At 52.1% G+C, this 19,570-nt stretch overlaps 1 protein-coding gene across 3 annotated transcripts; it reads right to left on the bottom strand.

The window, feature by feature from the left end:
- On the bottom strand, nt 1-18,343 carry CNDP2 (carnosine dipeptidase 2). Of its 3 annotated transcripts, none has more exons than XM_045886551.2 (12): nt 18,197-18,343; nt 15,558-15,647; nt 14,283-14,426; nt 10,914-11,076; nt 9,035-9,123; nt 7,286-7,486; nt 6,172-6,256; nt 5,079-5,239; nt 2,891-3,055; nt 1,879-2,020; nt 1,523-1,670; nt 1-549 (listed from the first exon to the last, which is right to left on the bottom strand). In XM_045886551.2, exons 2-12 carry the CDS (start codon nt 15,615-15,617, stop codon nt 486-488), a joined length of 1,422 nt encoding a protein of 473 aa, XP_045742507.1. In that variant the 5' UTR covers nt 15,618-15,647; nt 18,197-18,343; the 3' UTR covers nt 1-485. The 3 variants fall into 3 exon arrangements, with proteins under 3 accessions (XP_045742507.1, XP_045742506.1, XP_064434917.1); XM_045886550.3 differs by lacking the exon at nt 18,197-18,343 and adding an exon at nt 16,768-17,074; XM_064578847.1 differs by lacking the exons at nt 9,035-9,123; nt 10,914-11,076; nt 14,283-14,426; nt 15,558-15,647; nt 18,197-18,343 and having other exon boundaries at nt 6,172-6,308; nt 7,286-7,421.
- Between the last annotated feature and the right edge of the window lie 1,227 nt (nt 18,344-19,570).

Raw genomic sequence — 19,570 nt, forward strand, 5'->3', positions numbered from 1 at the left:
TTCATTTTTGCTTTTTTATTTGGCAACACATACTGAGAACAAATAATCCTTCCAGTTAGGTTTAGGTTTTGAGGAATCACAATAAAGAGAAGACAGGAGACACCAGTACTGCTTTCGGGGCTTGAAACAAGGACAGAAGCCTCAGGAGGGCGAAGGATCAGAAGGCGTGGCCCCTTGAGGCATCAGGTGCCCGACTGAGTCTTCCGAGAGCGCGCGAGCCTGAGTCAGGAGGCAGAGATGGGACAGCAAGCGCCAAGAGCTCTGTGCAGCCCAGCTGGACGGCAACCAGAACCTCCTACAGAATGGGTGCTTTTAGAGCCTGGCTATTCTCTGCAGACCTCACGCTGAGCACCTCCAAGAACTCGGCGGTTACTCAGGCTGTGCCAGACAAGAGGGCGAGGAGAGAGACGAGCTGTGCTTTCCTGAGCGGCGGGGACAGAGCGAGGACAGGGGCAGGACTCCACGGCCAGGGGCACCTCTCCCTTCTACAGCCGAGACACTTCATACAGGTACGCAGCCAGCATTTTGGTTCCTTCTATGTAGTTGAGCCTGATGGAGAAGAACAAGCCCTCGTGTCGGCTGCCGTCCAGTGGTCCAGGAGCGCGCCCGGAATTCTTTTTGGGAGTCCCACCGTCCTGGATTGCTGGCCTTTAGTTCCACTGGCCTCGAGAATTTGGCCACCTGGTTCTCAAGTGTGGGTTCAGTCCATCTGCCCCACTAGGACCTGTCCTGGTCATGGTCTAACAGAATATACTGGGTCCCACACAGTACTTAAGAAAAAGCGCCTCACTTTGATCACAGCCCCTCCCTTTGTTGGGATAAGAGGCCTCCTCTTGTGCCTGGATACCCACGTCTCTGTCCCCTCCCTCTGCCTTTGGTCTTAGCCCGCGACTAGCCCACCCTGCGACCCCCCTATGGCTCCTGTTCTCTGTCCTTCTCGGCTCTTCCATACTGACCATGGGTCCTCCCTGCCTGCCTGGGCCTCTCCTCACTGCGCTAACTCAGGGACCACCTTCTATCCCTGTTGGTTAAGGAACCCCCCTCATGTCTACATAAGCCAGGAACATCTAGAAGAGGCTTAGGAAGCCAGCAAGGACACTGATTTTTCAAACAGGCAAAGCGCATAGGTTCTTTAGGAATCCTAGATGATGTCCTAAGACAGACACAGAGCACTGGCTGAACCCTGCTGTGAAGAACCCTCACCTCCCCCATGGCCCCGTCCCTGCCTTCCACCAGAAGTGCTTGCTACCCCAAAGATGGTGGTAGCAAGCAGAGCACTGGCCTTGGGGAGCCAAACACCCGGCCCCTCCTGCTCTCCAATCAAAGCAGCCAGACAGGTGGGGAGGAAGCAGGCCGGGAGGGAGCAGGTGGGGAGGGAGCAAGAGGGGAGGGAGGAGGCGGGGAGGGTGGTGGAGGGGAGGGAGCAAGAGGGGCTGGAGGGCACATGGGGGCTCTCCGGGTTTCTCGCTGGCAGCCATGAGGAAATGAACCCAGGGGCAGGCCGGAGGACCCAGAGCCTCACCTGTTGAGCTTTTCATTCTGGGAGTGGGCACCATCATCTGCTGAGCCCACAGGCAGTAGCATGACATTCTTCCCAGTAGCCTCCTGAAAGGTCAAAGTCACAGGAATACTGCCGCCTTCCCTGGTCAAGTCAGGCTCGACACCAAACACTGGGGGAGAAGAGTAAGAGACATGGTGAGCTTACAAGTGGTGAGGCCGGGGATCCACTGCACACTTACTACCCAGCAACATGAGTCCAAGCCCCGGGTGTGGCTCGGGGCCGGCAGCCCCACTCTCAAGGTCGGCAGGGGACACGGCCCCGCTCGCACTGGGGGCTCTCCTCAGGGCCCTTGCCTGCATCCCCAGGAGAAGTCTCACCTGTTTTCAAGGCTCTTCTCCCAGCCATGTAATGTGGGTGGTTGAAGTCAGACACCCAGGGCTTCCCACCATGGCCCATGTACACTTTGAACTTGTTGGGACTGCACAGGTCAGCAAATTTCTTCGTCAGGTAGCTTGTGACCTGAGTCACAAATGAGACACAATGTATTCTAAGCCTGGCACCTGATCCAGTGCTAGAGATCTCCTCTACAGCGGTCTATGGTGGGTCTAGAGGGGGCCTACAACTAGTCTACGGTTAAGTCTACCACGAGTCTACACTGAGTCTACAAAGAGTCTATGACGGTTCTCATTTTCTGCTGTGAAACACTGAGCACAACTATGGTAACAAAAAAAGGGATTTTATCAAGAAACAAAATCCAGCATTTGAAGGTGAAAGGTAATGCTTTCATTTCAAACAATTCACCCTTTACACAGACGTTCCCATAGGATAATATTTAAATCAACTCTTTAAAAAATGTGCCTTGACTTGCTTTACAATATTCATCACATCTAGACGAAAAGTGGAGGCCGGTGCTGACTGGGGCACATCTGATGACAAAATCTCAGGCCTCAGTTTCCTCAAAAGTCCTTGAGGCCATCTCTCCGGGAAATCTCAGATGAGGGCAGGGTGACTGCCTCCCAGTGCGCCCCCTCCGGAATCTACCCCTTCTGGAATCGTGCCCTTCCACTCCTCACTGGCCCAGACGCAGCTCCTGTGGATTCTCACTTCAACCTACTCGGGCCAAAGTCAGCATTTGACCTGAAGCCTTACGATGAGGTCAGGGGTCAGGTTTTAGCATGCCTCAGCAGTGACAAAGGTCACACGTGATGCTTTTTATATGGCCTTTATCTTTGATCAGTTTCTGAACTGCTTATTCTGGTAATTACTGGGCTGGAGGGAGTCAAGAAGTGAGGAAGTGTGGGTCTGGGGTTCAGTGCTCTCCTAAAAGTCTTTACGCTCAGTCTCTTGTCGTGGAGAAGCCCCTCCCCGAGTCCCAGCTCCCTCACATGCCTGCTTGCTGACAACTTCTGGAGTCATGTTTGGCACGAGCCTGATGGAGAACTTGCCGACCACTTTCCTAGGAATCACGGTCTTGGCCCCCGACCCAGAAAAGGCGCCTTCAATCCCATGGAGGGAGAGGGACGGGAACCGCCATCTGTGCATCAGGATGTCTTTCTGCAGAAAGCAACAAAGTGGGTCAGGGAACAACACCGTCTGCTTACGAAGGAGACGGCAATGGCATCTGCGAAGTTCTTCCTAGTGGCCCGCCGGCCTGGGGTCTACACAATCACAGGCAGGCGGTGCAGACCCTGGAGGGCTGAGAGATGAGCCTGCCCCAGATGTGCTCTGGTTCCAGCTTTGACACACCACAAAGAGAGGGACTCTGCCACACTCCGAACAGCCTCAAGTGTGGCATCCCAGCCTCACTGCGGCTCAGGACTGCCGGTGACTAAGAGAGCCATGGGCTTCCCACCAGCCCCGCAGAATTGAGGGGTAAGTCGTGGTCCCACAGATATCAGAGCTCCTGTGGGGCCAGAGGCACGAGGAACCAGGACGAAGAGGGCAGCACAACGCAGGCCACCTGTGAGCTCCCCGGCCCCCAGGGGAACAGAAGGCAGGGGTAGTTCCTACTGGGAGGAGAGCCAGGGCCATCCACTGAGTCCTGGGCCCAGTGACCACGGACAAGCATCATCGTCACCCTCTGCCAAGGGGACTGGCCCAGAGCAGGCCCTCACCTCCGAACGTACGACTGATACCACGGCCTCCCATGCCCCCTGCACCCCAGCAGCGGCACAAGACAAGTCAAAAGAGGACACAGGGCCACCTGACCAACAGGCTGGCGAGGAGAAACGTGACAGGGCCCTGGGGCTACTCAGGGACTCAGCCACCTAATGTGTGGACTTCCATTTGTGAACCAAATAGGGTCAGTGAGACCTAGAAGGGAGACACGTGGCCCGAAACGCAAACACCTTACACAAACACAGACACCAAGTGGAAGGCAACAAGGCCGGAGCAAATGGAAGTTTGTTCAGAAACCCACTTTCCCAGACGCGCCCCTGCCCCTGACTAATCTCTCCTGGCCTCAGGCCCTGAATGACAGCTGCCCATAAGGGCCTTCCGCAACCCCCACCACCCCCACCACCTGCGAATTCTTGCTCCACTCGGGCCCACCAACTCTCCCTGGTGTGTGGCCTGCTTCGGAGGTGCCCCCACGCCCGCCCGGCCCCCACGCCACCAGCTCCAGGCTCTCCCCTGCAGTGGCACAACTCGTCTCCCCGCCTCACTGCACCCGCTCCAAACCCGCAACGCCTCTGCCACGGCCTGCCCACGAGGGAGGTCTGATCGGCTCACCCTCTGCTCCAACCCATCCGTCCACCGTCTTCCAGGAGAGCACACGAGCTCCTCGGCACACCACAGGCCTGCACGCCAGGCCTTTTCAGTCTGAATCCCAGATCTCCCCCGGCTGGCCCTCCCCACGAACAGCCGGACTCCCCGTGCCCTGCTCTGCTGCTCACCCCTACCGACCCCCACAGGCCTCCCCCCTCCCAGACACACAGGGCTCCAGACCCTGGAGGGGCCTCCACACTCTTTCACACTTCTTTGCCCATTGGTCTCCTGGAGAGATGAAACTCACGGGCTGGGCCTGACCATATTCTTCTTGCACCCCAGGGCCTGTTGCTGCAATTCAACTAATGGCTACATCAGATGTAAACTTATACTCAGGCCTCACAAGCCAGGAACCAGACTACTTAAGAGAAAAATCCTAACACAATTTTTTCTTAATAGTTAAGTAACCACTTTGTGCAAATGCTTTCCACCTTTTCCAACAGGTCCCCAGCTGTTAGGGATGCCTTCAATCATCTCTGGGCCCAGCGGTCAAACATCGTTCTACAAGTGCAAATCAGGCAAAAGCTACCTGCTACTATGTGTTCTCTGCGTACATTCTCCAGCTCCTGAGTTGTCACAAGTCAACATGTGACATTTTTAAAAACCTCCCAGTTCCAATTCCATTTCCAAGCCTGGTAACGTGCTGCTTTCCAGTGTCGGAACCATCCGAGGGCTCCGGGGCACAGGCGTATGCCCAGATCTGTGGCGGCACCTCTGGCTCCTGCCCTCGGGGGTCCCCTGCCCAGGGCACGGTGGGAGGCCTTGTGAGCGGACAGACCGGGGCGGCGGGCGGACCCGGGGGGGCACGCACCTTGCAGCTGTGCAGCAGAGTCTCTGCCCCCACGTCCCGGGCGTACTCCTCCAGGTCGAAGTCGATCTTGTCGTAGAGGCCCAGCTCGTCCTCCGTCACGGGGGCCACTGCCTCGTTGATGCCGGGGATGAGGATCTTTCCCTTCCTGTCCACCAGAGAGCCTGGGAGGGCACGGAGGAGGGGCGCTCAGCAGGCAGGCGGCACAAACACAGCAGCGCTTACCACAGGGGCCCGGAGCCCACCCCCCGTCCCCCCCGCCCCCCCCCCCGTCCCCGCCCCGGGGCAGAGGAGGACCAGGAGCTTCGCAGTGACATTTCCTGGGCATGCAGAGCACTGGAGCACTGCCTAGGAACAACTAGTTAAATATCTAAACCCAGTGAGGTGGGCAGTATCATCTTCCCACTTTAACATAGGGACAGAGATGCAGAAGGGTGGGTGACCTGTCCCCTGTCACAGACCAGGAGATAGACCGAGCAGACTGCCTCCCACAGGCTTCCTGTAAAAGCCACTATACTCATTAATATTTCTTTTTTAATCCATGTTCCACAAGAAACTAGCTGCTCCCAAGCGAAGGAGGCCAAGACAAAGAGAACAGAGTAGCCTCCCGTATGGCAGCCGCTACCGGAGAGGGAAGGAGACAGAACTTCGGCAAATCCCGGGGTGAGGCAAAGTTATACCCAGCCTTAAACTAGCAGGATGCTGGGAGGACTGGGCGGGGCCTCCCTCCCGCAGAGCCGAGCACGCAGGAGCCCTGGTTGGGGTGCTACAGCATCAAACAGACCGAGGCAGGCGCCCTCCGAGGGACGCAAACTACAACCGTGTCACGTGATCCTAGGGGCCAGCTCGGACAGGGCCGAACGGAGCCGGGGCTGCCCTAGTTGGGTCCCAGAGGCAAGGCAGGGTTTAGTGACACACAGAGGCACCCGGGAGACAGACGCAGAAATGAAGCATGGCCATCTTTCAAAGGGAACGGTGAGCAGAAGGAAGTAGCAACAGGGAAAGAGATGAGAGCACCAACTGCTGAGGACAGCCCGAAACAAGCCACTCCAGCTTGTTTTGGGCTGTCCAAGCAGCGACTGAAATCCGTGCTTACCCATCAACATGATGAGATCCGTCATGGCCTCATGCACCGAGCCCCCGTACACGCCAGAATGGAGGTCTTTGTCACTGCACTCCACCTGGACGGAAACAGAGATCCCTCTACCTGCTGCTCAGCGGGAACTCAGCCTCCTCATGTGACAGTGAAAAGAACGAAGAACATTCACAATTCTCAAAATCAAAATCTGTTCCCTCAAGGAGCAAAGCAAAGCATTTCCTAAATTATAAAACTTTGGCAGCAACAAAAGAAATACTCTTGGCAACGCTGACCAGGGGGCAAGTGGGGGTGCTGACCACAGGTGAACACACATGGCTTCACAAAGACCCTGCGCTTCTCTGATGAAACGGGACACCCACCATGAAAAGCAGCTTGTAAGGACCTTGGGCCTGAGGACCTAGGGCCAGATCCCGCCCCCCGCTCCCCCTCATTAGCCTGCGATCAAGGTCAGGTTTGAGGCCTCACCAGGCCTGAGTCTCCACACCTGTAAAATGGTAAAGTGGGAGCGTCTGACTCACAGCCACTGGGTTCTTGCGTCAGACTATTTGTAAAGCAGTCTTGAGAGACGAAGCACTCAGAGCAGCAATGGGGATGATTCTGGCATTTTCAGCCTCCAAAACACTCCCTCACAGGAACCAATCCGCCCTGTGTGCTAGGACCCACCCTCATCTGTGGAGGGGATGCAGACTCAGCTGAGCATGGCCCTCCCACTCCGCCCCTGCGCCCAGCTTCTGTGTAGAGCACAACCACTCAGTTCCCTCAAGATCTCTGGTCCAGGCAGACCTAAGGGCTCAAATGTGAACATCTTAATTTTTAACGGTAAGTCTGCAATGCTTTGCTTAAGTCAATCTTAAATGGGCTACAGCAGTTCATCTTTCCTCAACTGCTCCAAGGCAATTCTCCAAACACCCTGTAGCTTGAGGTGGCAGGAAACGGACTCTGGCTGGAGAATCTCGAAGGGTGAAGACCCAGCCTGCTGAGAAGCCTCTGGGCTTCTCCCTCACCTGCATGGCCCCCTTCCTGGGACTTGCCCACTGCACGCTACAGAAGGACAAGGGAGACTACAGGCTGGGAAGAGACACCACGAAACACAGAGAACTTGACATGATACCTCAATGAAAAAGTAGCAAATGCCCCTGAGACCATATGTGATGCAGGGCTTCTTCTTCCCCAGCCAGTAATTGTCAGAAATGCAGACGTAGTCCACATCTTTGAAGAATGTGTCTTTATGGGAAAAAATCAGGTCGTCCAAGCCTTCAGAGCCCGACTCCTCCATTCCTTCCAGACAGAACCGAACATTGACTGGAATTTCCTATGAAAGGGAAATGAGCATTGGGAGGCATTCAGTTCTCATGTGCTTTTATTTCTTAGACACCACAGACAGGAAGTCACCAAATGCTTTGCAATCACAAATTTCAAATACTCAACTTCCTCCAGACCCACCGCTCAGGCGGGCTGTGTGCGCCCTGTCGTGACCCTGTCCTCACGTGCTGGGCGGTGAGGGGACATGCACGGAACCAACTGCAGTGCCACCCTCACTGGGGACTCCTGCCAAGGACGCCACAGTATGACCACGCTTCCTATCCACAGGGACCTCTGCACTCACCCAGTGCGAATCAGGAGTCTCCAGGGAAGCCCCAGCGGCTCTCTCCACGACACAGACAAAACCAGTCTTCATCTGCGCCAGGGACCAATCGCCACACCCATATGCCAGAGCAAGCAGAGGCCTGCTCCTATTTCCAGGCGCTCTGCACTATGACCCCCTCTCCATGCTGAAGGCCCTTCTCCCCAAGAGCTGACAGTCACCGCGAGGCGCTGCCGCCCACTTGGCTACTGCTCTGCAGTTTCCCAGGCCCCCCAGGCTGTGCAGTGAGGCAGGCGGCCCTTCCAGATGAGAACGTGAAGCTGCACCCAAGCGAGGTGACTTGCCGGAGGTCACAGAGGCTACAAAATGGCAGAACCCCCCCCGTGGACGCAAATCCATGGAGTCCTCCCCCCGACAGCCCTCTGCACCACCCAGCTCACCTCCCCCTTTCTGTCTCTCAGATGAAATCTTTCCTAGGACCCTGGCACATGGAAAGGATGTAAGCTCTGCCCTGCACACAGCCACCCTCCCCTTGGTCACCCCGGGTCCCAGGGGGCCCTAGAGAAGGGGGAGCCTTCCCAGCCCTTGAGCCCAGTTAGTTGGAGGTTCTGAGCTTCAGCTCCCTCCTGTGCAAAATGACACCTCGGACCAGAGTCCCCGTCCCTCTTCAGATCTACCATTCTACCATCTGACAAAAACGCTTGTCTTATTATTCTTATTTTATCATGGTACTAGATAAAACACAATGCAAAAACTGGGTCTACACAATGGTCAGGATTAGTTTAAAAACAGTTGAAAAGATCAGTAAGTAACAAAATACAAAGTTCCTCCCTACTTTTCTATTTTACAAACTTTAGGCAGGAGCAGATATTTCACATTAAGGAAGTGTATCTTAAAAAATAAAAATTTTTCAGGAGGATAAAAACCACCCTGAGAAAGCTAGGGGTTGCCCACCACCACAGAGCCCACGACTTGGCCTCTAGGTGAGCCGTCTCAGAGGTGGAGCCCGGGGCTGAAAACTCGAATTTCAGGTGCTGCCTGGATTCCTGCTGAGTCATCAGTACCATGGCCTCTGGGCGGCTGTAAAACAATCACAATTCCTACAGCTGGAAAACAAACCTATGATCCTATATCTGATCCCACTGTGCTGATGCGGTTTTGGGGGACCCTGCTTTCTCATAACCCAGTGATCTTTGATCTTTATTGGTTGTTCTGGGGACAGACAGCCCTGCTTTGTATGGCTGTGACAGAGCCAGGCTGTTAGACGTGAAGTACCTGATTTGTCTTCTGGAAGGCTTCCAGGGCGTTCAGCCAGCCGGCCACTGGCCCCTTATCATCGGTTGCACCTCTCCCATACAATTTGCCTACAACAGCAATCAGCAAACTCAGTTACAATCACGATGAAATAGACAAGAAAGTGTCTTGTTGGAGCACCGCTGAGAGCATCGTAGCGCCACCACGGGCAGCTGTCCTGAGACCTCCTCTTCCAACCAGAAGCCCCGTTTTCATTCTGTCAGAGCCCCGAGTCCCCATCCTACTCTATTAGGAGGCCCTGCCAGAGAATCCACCATAATCTAAGAGCAAGCCGCATGGATGCTCCCAAGTTGCCCTCCCCTTCTTCCAGCGGACACAGTAGTCGGCCAGCGCTCCAGTCCCTGCTGACCAGGGCATGGACTGCCGAGCCAGCTTAAGGGGGCCCTGCCAGCCGGCTAGTTACTTCAAATCTACCTCCACAACCAGCTGGTAGCAGTTAAGAGTAGGCAACCCGGTCATATGTCGGACCGCCAATGCACCATCATCAAGAGAGAACTATAAATCTCACACAAGCCCAATTCTGACACCTAATTTGGTAAAGAAAAGAACAGGTTTATTATTTACTGCTCCAGGTCATCACTTTGAAAACCAAAGGACGTGGTACTGCTTCTCCTCCACCTAATTAGTCACAGGGCCCCCACCCCCACCCCGCACACACACTCCTGGGACCCCTAACAAAAGCAGGTGGGCACTGGCCACCACGAAGGACACTCGGCCATCAAGCCCAGACCCCGCTCCCTGCCCTGTCATATGATGCAGAGCTCATGAGAGAGGGACCAGGCCGGAGGAAGGACAGCACTCAGGCAGAGGCGTGCTCATGGTTCAGTCCCTCTCTGGCCAGGTCTGTAACGGCCAGGCCTCGGACTTCCTCATTCTCAGCCTGTTTTTAATATTTGACAGTTTCAGCATGACCACCCCAAAGCAGCATGACGCTCCGAGCCATCGCTACCTTGGGAATTTCTATCAACTAAACCCACTTTTCACAAAAGCTACAGAGTTCTCCTAAAAAGCATCCTCGTTCCTGTGACAAGCACTGACTGAATCGCTCACTCCAACACGCCAGAACTGTGCTGGACAGAGGCTCACAGCGCGATGTGGTCCCTCCCTCCCGGGCTCCCCGACAAGGAGAGGGGCAGCATGCAGCCAGCTGACCACAAGGAAGCTCATCTGTGGCATGAGGTGTTAACCCAGCTCTACCGAGGGTGCCTGTCTGTCTGTCAGGAGCAGGGAGGGGCGGAGTGCGAGGCCTCCCAGAGGGGCAGTGGGTGACCGGCGCTGGTACAGAAGCCGGGGTCATGTGACACAGATGCCAGAGGAGCAATGAGGGGAGACGAGCAGGCAGAAGAACCCGCTGGGTCTCCCGGGAGGTGTCAGGGAGAGACACATCACACTGAGGTCCTCATGTGGCAGGGAAAAGAAGGGAGGAGGACCCACGACTTCAACAAGCAATAGGAGAGCTCTCGGGAGGGGATGAGTGTCAGCTGCGGAGGAGGCCCAGCAGGGACTGCGGGCCCACGGGAGGAGGGCGGGGGTGAGGATGACCTCCAGGTTTGTGGTGCACGGGGCAGGGGAGGCGGAGGGACCCTGTGGCGGCGGTGAGACGGGTAACGAGGAGGAGGGCAGGCTGGGGAGCCGAGACACGGAATTCTGCTCCAGACCGTGGCAAGGGGAACAGCCCGTAGAAATGTGGGTCTAACGCTCAATAGGAGCCCAACGGAAAGTCAGCAATCGTGCTGTGATCACGACTGCGGTGCGGAACTGAATTTCCTCAGAGATGTTGCTGCAAGTGAAGTTTCCTCGATTGTGCACAGTAACGGACACGGCTGAAAGCATCCCTTACCGTCGCGTTCCACCAAGGTGAAGGGCTCGCTGTCCCAGCCATCCTCCAGGGCTGCCGGCTGCACGTCCAGATGTCCGTAAATACACACGGTTTTCTTCTGCGGGTTGGAGCCCAGCTTGCCGAGTAAAATGGGAGGGAGCGGTATCTCAGAGCCATCAGGGAGCTAAGAGTCGAGAAGGAAGCAATCGAGGACAGCCTTTGTTTTGAAAATTCAGTACTTATAGTAGATATTATTAAAATACCTGGAGTATTTTTATGTGTTCTTACCAATCAGCCTACATTGTAGAGTTCAAGAACATACTGAGTACTTAGACCGCATAATGTTCACCAACTGTAGACAGTTTGGTAAATTTTTAAAGGCTGATTTTTTCTTTAACTTTTACATTAATAACATATTATGAAGACTAAGTTTGGGGTACAACTTTGCTCATTATTTTCTAAAATAATGGATGAAAACTACTACCATCTTAAAGCAGGAGATACATGTTTGAAATTCTGCATGTGGATCACAATTTTGCACATAAAAGGATGCAGACCAGAACAGAAGGGAAGGGAACAGAATTTGCAGCAAGCCACACTAAAGCCAGCAGTGAGAGCTGGTGTTCCTTCTAAGCTCCCTCCCCACGCCTAACCAGTCTCCTACAAGCCCCTAAGAACAGAGGTGGGGGGGCAGGGCAGTCACAGCACTAAGTGGACAGGTACTTTAGGTAACGTGCCAGGCTGCCGGGATTCTTGCAGGACTTGTCTTTCCAGTGAATTGCGCTCAGAAACACTCACCTCAGTAACTCTTGGCAAGCCCACAGTACCCATGTACAGCCCTGGGACTCAAGGTCGCCCACCCACATGAACCAGCCCCAGGGCTGGGTTCTCGCACCGCTTCCCGAAGGACAGCCCCAGCCATGAGGGGCAAAAAATCGTTCCTTAGACTCACTGCCCTGGTCACACATGACATGTGGCACTGTGGTTGCAGCTGGCCCTCCACTGGCCTCAGGAGAATCATGAGTTTTAAATGACAGATTTTCTCTAAATAAATTTCTATTCAATATAGCTGAAATACTTTACCATTTTTCTAAGATACCAAGATTTGGGCCCACAAATAAATTTGTACTGAAATTCAGGTTGCAAATTGCAAATCTCTGCTCGGGTATCCCTAACTACTCAGAACAGGGAAGAATGAAGTCTGGCTGGAAACACAGTCAAGTGCTTACAGGGCTACCACGCCATCCTCTACCAGAGTACCTGTCTGGGCAGAAGTCTTTGACAAGGATTCCACATGTCTCCCTCCCCCTTCTGCCCCATCCCCACAGCCACCACCCACGGGCCCTATTCTGTCCTCTGCACTTTGTTCACTTCTTCCCTCACGTCGCTTCTTGCTCAGGAGCCATGACTGTTCCATTTCCTGAGCACTTCTGTCTAGAGGTCAGGCCCCCGGTGACCAGGTCCCCCACACTTCCTGGCCATGCACCCTTTCCATCCTCCTGCCTGGGCAGCGGCTAGGCAGCAGATAGGCCCGACCTGACGTTACCTACAGCAGCCTTGGCAGTGGGCCTAATACCAAAGAGCCTGCCATCAGCCTTTCCCACAGTCCATGCCTGCCCACAAGCCTCGCCCACCAGGGACCCAGGATCTGAGGTCCGTCACTAGGACCTGGGCTCCAAAAGTCCTCTGTCCCCTGTAAGCCTGAAGATGCCCTGCCTTCTGCATGTACACATGGTAACACCCAACTCCACCTCCACACCTGCCCCAAGTCATCACGGCTTCCTAAAACACGAACACTGCCACCACGTGAAGTGACTGGAAGAGAAGCTCCAATGGGCTGTCACCTCACAAGGATCTTTGCAGAACTTTTCTAACAATGACGAAATCTGTCAATTCCTTGATAAGAAAGGGTCTTAAGAAATTCGAGAGTATCGCAGTCACTTATCATTTGCGGAAGGCCCTTTCTGAAGAAATGCACTGCAATGTCAGTGTAACATAGAGTAAATCTATTGTAATGAAACAACTCTTGTAAATAATTTGCCACCTAGATTTTTTTTTTTTTAATATATTAGGGAAAAGGGTAGGGGGACAAACCAATTATGCTTCTCCAAGAAAATAATACAAAGAAACTTGATTTATTCTCTCACAAGTGGGGAAAAGTGCCGGGAAGCTATAGTATATCTTAGGTCAATTTGTGGCCAAATGAAATCTCATAAAATACTGGATTGGGAATCAGGAGACCCACGTTTGAATCTCCTTCACCATCAACTGAGGGGTGCCCAGTGGAGATAGAGTCTACCTGGGCCTCCGGGTTCTTCTCTTTATGAAAAGACCAGATGCAGCTGAATGTCCACACATAAAGCCCCAAGACTATGATACCAGTGGACACTTAAATCACCAGGCAAGAGAACCGAGATAAGCCAAACCCTGTCACATCCTGCAATTTAAAAGAGTATTACAAACTTGGAAAACATAGGACATGAAACCTGCCATTAGCATGGCACTTGAAATCGTCTGAGACTAAAAAAGCAAAATAATATACCATTAGTGAGATGGTTCGTTCTTGTCAGGAAGAAAATGAACCAATGTCACCTGTCAGAATCCTGCAGTAAAGTGCAGTCAAGTGCTTACAGGGCTACCACGGCCCCACACAAAGTAGCTCTTTTTCAGGAACCAAGTCATAAGAAAGTGCTTTTTCCACCAGCTGGGATGCACGGGGTATAGCACTGTGAGTGGGGGTCTTCATCACTTTTACCCCTACACGGACAGTGTGCAATTTCCTAGTTTGAATGCACACTGCTTTCTAGGGAGCAATCCCAGTGATTTCCTAAGAGTGGCCCTGACATTTACTTATTTCTTCTTCTTCTTTTTTTTTTTTTTTTTTTAAGTAGACCACCCTCAGCATGGAACCCAAATCGAGGCTTGAACTCACAACCTGAGATCAAGAGTCAGACGCTTAACCCACTGAACCATCCAGGCATCCCAACATTAATTTACTTCTGAGTAACCTCAACAGCTCTCCCACCTGGGGAAAACTGCTGAGTATTATAAAAGCTTTGCCCCAATCCAACTGAGGAAATCATATAGTTTTAGTATCCCAATCAGGCCTTTTCTGTTTGTTTTAAAGACAAGCAGATTATTTGAAGCAAAAGATGGTTTAAGAATATGCTGGGTCCTAGATGCCTGCATGGCGCAGTCAGTTGAGCGTCATGATCTCAGGGTCGTGAGACAGAGCCCCATGTTGGGCTCCGCACTCAGCATGGAGTCTGCTTGAGATTCTCTCTCCCTCTGCCCCTCCCCCCAGCTCACACACACTCTCTCTCTCTCAAATAAATCTTAGGTAGGTCTGCTAATTGTGGTTCTGTAATTCCCAGAGCGCCAGCACCATACCTTCTGTTTTCCAATATCTACCAATTCCACAGAGCCACCCAACTGCTTGATCTCCGCAGCGGCAACTTCCATCATCCTCTTGATTTCGTCTCTTTTCTCGGGCCATGCAGATACACTCTGGATGGCCACCCATTCTGCAAGTTTCTGTTTGTGGATAATAAGCAAGAAGGGATTCTGAAAAGGTGCTCCTTTAAGGAAGAAAGGTATTCATAAATTTGCCAGGTTTCGGGCAGCCAAAGTTGATTTGCTTCCTGCAACCAGTCCATATTTAAACATGATGGCTAGATGTCCAAGAAGAGCTATCATATTTGCTTTTTGTTTAAGATTTAAAAAAAAAAAAAAACCCTGTCTGTATTGACCCTGTATCAAGAACTACAGCATAACAAAAAATGTCAGAATGTGTTTTTAACCATTAAGCATGAGATGAGCGTGAAATGTACAAAGTTCTATAAATAAGTTTATAACTGAATCTAACAAAATTACAACTGCAACATACAGAAAATACCCAACATTTTCACAGTCTAAGTTAGTTATTCATGCTCACCATGGCCAAGTTCTTTAAAGTATAATTTTTAGAATGAGAGCTAAAGATTTCATCTGAAATGTGTCTTCCAAGAATAACTTTAAAGCACAATTCTTTAATGTCAAGAAACAGATTTAATTTACATTACCAAATCATTTAAAACAGATGAAATGCAAAAAAAAAAAAAAAGCTAGAAGTTCTTTAGTCTATATCTACTATAAGAAACTGTAGATGGAGATTAAACAAAAACTCTGATTAGCTCTGCTATTTCTAGAAACATATATACATATATTAAGACTTTCTGTCAAAAGCCAAAAGTGTAACTTACATACTGTAATGAGGAGGCAGAGAAGACCTCTAGGTATCTTTGGTGTGGTGAGAGAGCTGTAAGATCTACTCTCTTAGCGAATTTTAAGTATATAACACAGTATTATTAACTACAGTCACCATGCTGTTATCTTCAATCCCTACTCAGAGGGACTGAGCTTGCTCATAACTGAAAGTCTGTACCCTTTGACTGGCCTCTCCCCATTTCCCCCAGGCCCCAGCAATCACCCTTCTACTTTCTGTTTCTGCATGTTCAACTTTTTAAGATTCCATATATAAGTGAAATCATGCAGTATTTGTCTCACTCTGTCTAGACAGTATACTTAATTTAAATGGCATAGCTCCTACTAGTTTCTTGAAAGTTTCTCTGAGCCCCACTGGATTAAACCTAATTTTAATGTTTACTACAATAAATATTCCCTTACCTTAATGTAGCGATCCTGATTTTCATCGACATACTTAAACAGGGTAGTGAGGGCCGACATCTTTCAAGGAGACCGCACACCTTGAAGGTTCTTGGAAGGAAAAAACACCGGTCAGTCCTGCCTGCGGACGGGCCTGACTGAGAGGCAGTTAGGAAGGCACTTGTTTAAGTTGATAAAGGGCTGCTCCGCCCTCGATGTCATCACGAGGACTCCAGGAAGCAGCAGAGAAGCTTGGGGAAGCAGTTAGGGGCTCAGGGTGATCTCCCATTCTTTTCTCAGAAGGAAAATTATGTGTTAAAATGGCACGTAACTGAAAGAAGGGCCTGAGCTGAAGACAATCTGATGAAAATTAGAAGTAGGTAGTTCCTGGTAACGCTGATTTACCAGCACTTAATTTTTTTTTAAAAGCACACAGAGAACTTCCCATTTACTATTACCACAGAGGAAATAATCCAAGAATCCCAGCAAAAGTGTCACATCCTGTCTGTTACTGTCACAACCCACAACGCAGCAAACAAAACCCAAGGAGAGGTAGATAAATTGTTTTAAAAAGTTGATAATCTGAGCCCAGAAACAGTCAAAGGCAACATGTGACACCTCCACAAAGGCCTGATTAATGATTAAGATAAAGGAGCCTCCGTGGAACCCACAGCCTCCCTCTAGGGTGCATTTGCTAACATCCCGTTTCTCCTGTGTGAGACCCAATACACTCTGCTCCACCTTGCAAGTATAGGGTAAAGGAAATCATCTGACCAGTCATCTTTAAAATCAATAGGCAACAAAAGGATTCTGGTTTGGGGACTTTCAAGATCGTCTCCAACCTCCGACTGATATTTCAAATTCCACCAAGCGGCAAGACTGGCCGGAAGCAGCAATGGGAAGAGCCAGACCACAGCAATACCAAGGATTTCAGAAATGCAGCTGTAGTCACAAGATCCTGTAACATCTAGGTAGTTCTAAAGGCCTGTGGATCGACACACTGTAGTCACAGAGTATTCTTTTCTTGGTATGGGATTCCAAAGTGATTGCTCAACAGAGGAGTGATGTATCTATGGTGACATCAGGCCTCGAGGCTCTTGAGGGGCTTGAGGAAATTACCCTCAATCTGCCTGCAGCAGGATTTCAGTAAGAACAGGTCAAACCACTCAGTTCTTAGAGCCTCCTTCTTCCTCTTCAAACACCCACCCCTGGGCATAAAATATTTACAAACCTCCTAGCCTGGCCAGCTCAGCCTGCTTCAGCTGAGGCTTTTATCTGAAAGACAAGACAGTCCACAAAAAAAGAGGCATTTCATGAGCACTAGTAAGTCAAATTTTCATCTGTCTATCACCAGGAATGCAAACTGAGAAGCTACCTAGGACAATATGCTACACTGGGCACCTTTCACTCGGGTCCCTGGTCGTGAAATGGCACAAATCCCAAGTTCACTGTGCATACTTTTCACTAATGCAGCCAAATTAACCGACGACCTTCGTTGGCTCATTCAAAGATACAACTACCTAAGTTGCACTTTTACCAAAGACTAAACAGAGCACCGGCCTGCTCAGCTCTCCATGCCAAGTCCCCAGGGCTGGCTAAAGAGCAACTCCTTCTCTGAATTAGTAACCTAGTCAAAGGAGGTCAGGCCAGGGCCATTTCCGCCCTCCCACTCCGTTCTGCGTTATTCTTGTCCCAACCTGCCCCTCCTCCCCCACCCAGTACCCAAACCGTGAAATGGAGCCACCTTCAACGCGCGGTGAACCCCACTGATAAAGGTAAAAGCGCTGTGCTGGAGTGAACAAGAGCAAATATTACGCTTCCAAAATAAATGCCAGGAACTCTAGAATTTCCGGGGGGGGCGGGGACATAACTTAAATGATGAAGCTAGGGAGAGGGAAGGGCAAATGAGGCCGGTAGCACCTGGAACCGTCTAGCAATACCTACTAATGGCCTCTTTAGTTCTGAACTTCCCAACCCTTGTCCCTCGGTAATTCGGAGCACTTCGTGGAGTGAACAGACGCACGAATCCTGGCTTTAAACCTGCAGAAGCCAGGGAAGCGGGGGCAGGAACCTCCAATGCGCCCACTCCAGAGCTTGGTCCCAAACATGTGTGCAAACCACCCTTCGCCACTCCTCCCTGCACACAGGAGGGACGCCTCGTGACGCCGGCTCTGCACGAGAAGACCGTCCGGGCCCCCACCCAGGCCGTGCGGGGCCCCGCTCGGGGCAGGACCAGTCGCATCTTCCAAATGAGGAACAGGCTGAGGACACGACCGAGCGAGCCGCCCCAGACCCGCACACTGCAACCTTCCGGCCTCAAAGGCCAGCGGGACCCAGCGGGACCCAGCGGGACCCAGCGACCCCTGACCCCGGGCCTCCGCCGGACCTAGAGAGGCTTTAGTTTCCTGCGGGCCGCGTCAGCAGCACGCGGCTGACGGTCCTCCGCGCGTCCTTCCCGCCGCCCGCAGCCCGCAGCGCCCCGGACCCTCGGGAAGGCCTTCTTTTAACGGGGACACCCTCCCTTCCCGTCCCTGCTGGCCACGCGGACCAGGCGGTGGGCCAGGCCGCGGCCCAGCTCCCACCAGCTGAGGCGCGACTCCGCTGTACACCGAGACCCACCCCCCTGGGGCCCGCCGACTCGGCCCGCAAAAGCCCCTCACCCCTCAGCGGCCGCCGCGCCGGTTCCGCACCACGTGCCCGGTCACGCCCCCGGCGCGGGCCCGCCTCCCGCTGCCCCGCCCGCCAATCCCGGGCCTCGCTCGGAGGGCTGGCGCGGCGTCCCGCCCTGCGCACCAATCCCCGGCCTCGTCCGGAGAGCCGGCGTCGCCTCGCCCCACGTCGCCCCGCCCACCAACCGCCGGCCTAGCTGGAGAGCCGGCGTCGCTCCGCCCCACGTCGCCCCGCCCCGCCCCGCTCACCAATCACTGGGCTTGTTGGAGAGCAGGCGTCGCCCCACCCCGCCCCGCCCCCCAGCTTTGGAGTCGGGCGGAGGGGGGCGATTCCCAGATTGAAACCCTGACCTCGCTTGCTTCCTTCTCCCTGCTTAGTTCCGCCGGCCCGGGTTCGGGTCCGTGGACGGTGATTTCCTGAGGTCCCAGGAGGGGGCCCACACCCCACCCTCGGGCCGCTCAGGCTGGTCCCAGGCGGTGCCACCTGCCGCAGCCTGGCCCTGGGGGTCACAGGGCCCCACCGGCCCCCTTTCCGAGGGAGGAGGCGTTTTAGGATTTAAATCCTCTGATCCCAGGAAGTGATGACGGAAGAAGACCCACCATTTGTTTATGCTTATCTTTTAAACAGCAGGACCCTGGGATAGTGATTATCTCCGTGAGAGTATTCCCAAAAGAATTTGGCAAAACCTGTACCCCTCCCCCATTCTTTCCTTTTTTTTAAATAGCAAGCTTAATAGTTGCTGTAAATATTTTAAAATAAAATGACCCTCCCTAAAATTTTCTATCTATATCCCTCTCAGAATGTTGTCAAATTTAACTTTTTGTTGATTAAGTTCGAAAAATGAGGGAATATTAAATACTAAGGTGTCCCAATTCTACTCCCCCGCCCCATCAAGTCAAACTGTACCGTAAAGAGCTTTTAAGGGGGGAAATTTGTCTATATTCATTAGTATTCATTTTTAACTATTTTTTTCTTGCTGGGTTTTTTTTTAAATTTTAGTTGAAGTAGAGTTGACATAAAATGTATTAGTTTCAGGTGTACAACCGTGATTCAACAATTAGAACCATTAGGAAGTGCTCACCACCATGAGTGTAATTACCATCTGTCATCATACAAAGTTATTACAGTATTATTCCCTAAACTGGAGTTTACATCTCTGTGACTTTTTTTTTTTTAATAACTGGGAGTTTGTAGCTCTTAATCCCCTTCACCTAATTTGTTCATGCTCCTGCAACTTCTGTGGCAACTGCTACTTTGTTGTCTACATTTATGAGTCTGTTTCTCTTTTGTTGTTTTTTAGATTCCATGTAAAGATGAAAGTATAAGGTTTTTGTCTTAGCATAATGCCCTCTAGATTCATCCAG

This window comes from Mirounga angustirostris, unplaced genomic scaffold (genome assembly GCF_029215605.1).
Source record: "Mirounga angustirostris isolate CCGP_5_RB_7025 unplaced genomic scaffold, mMirAng1.0.hap1 SCAF_14, whole genome shotgun sequence".
Classification (NCBI taxonomy): Eukaryota; Metazoa; Chordata; class Mammalia; order Carnivora; family Phocidae; genus Mirounga; species Mirounga angustirostris.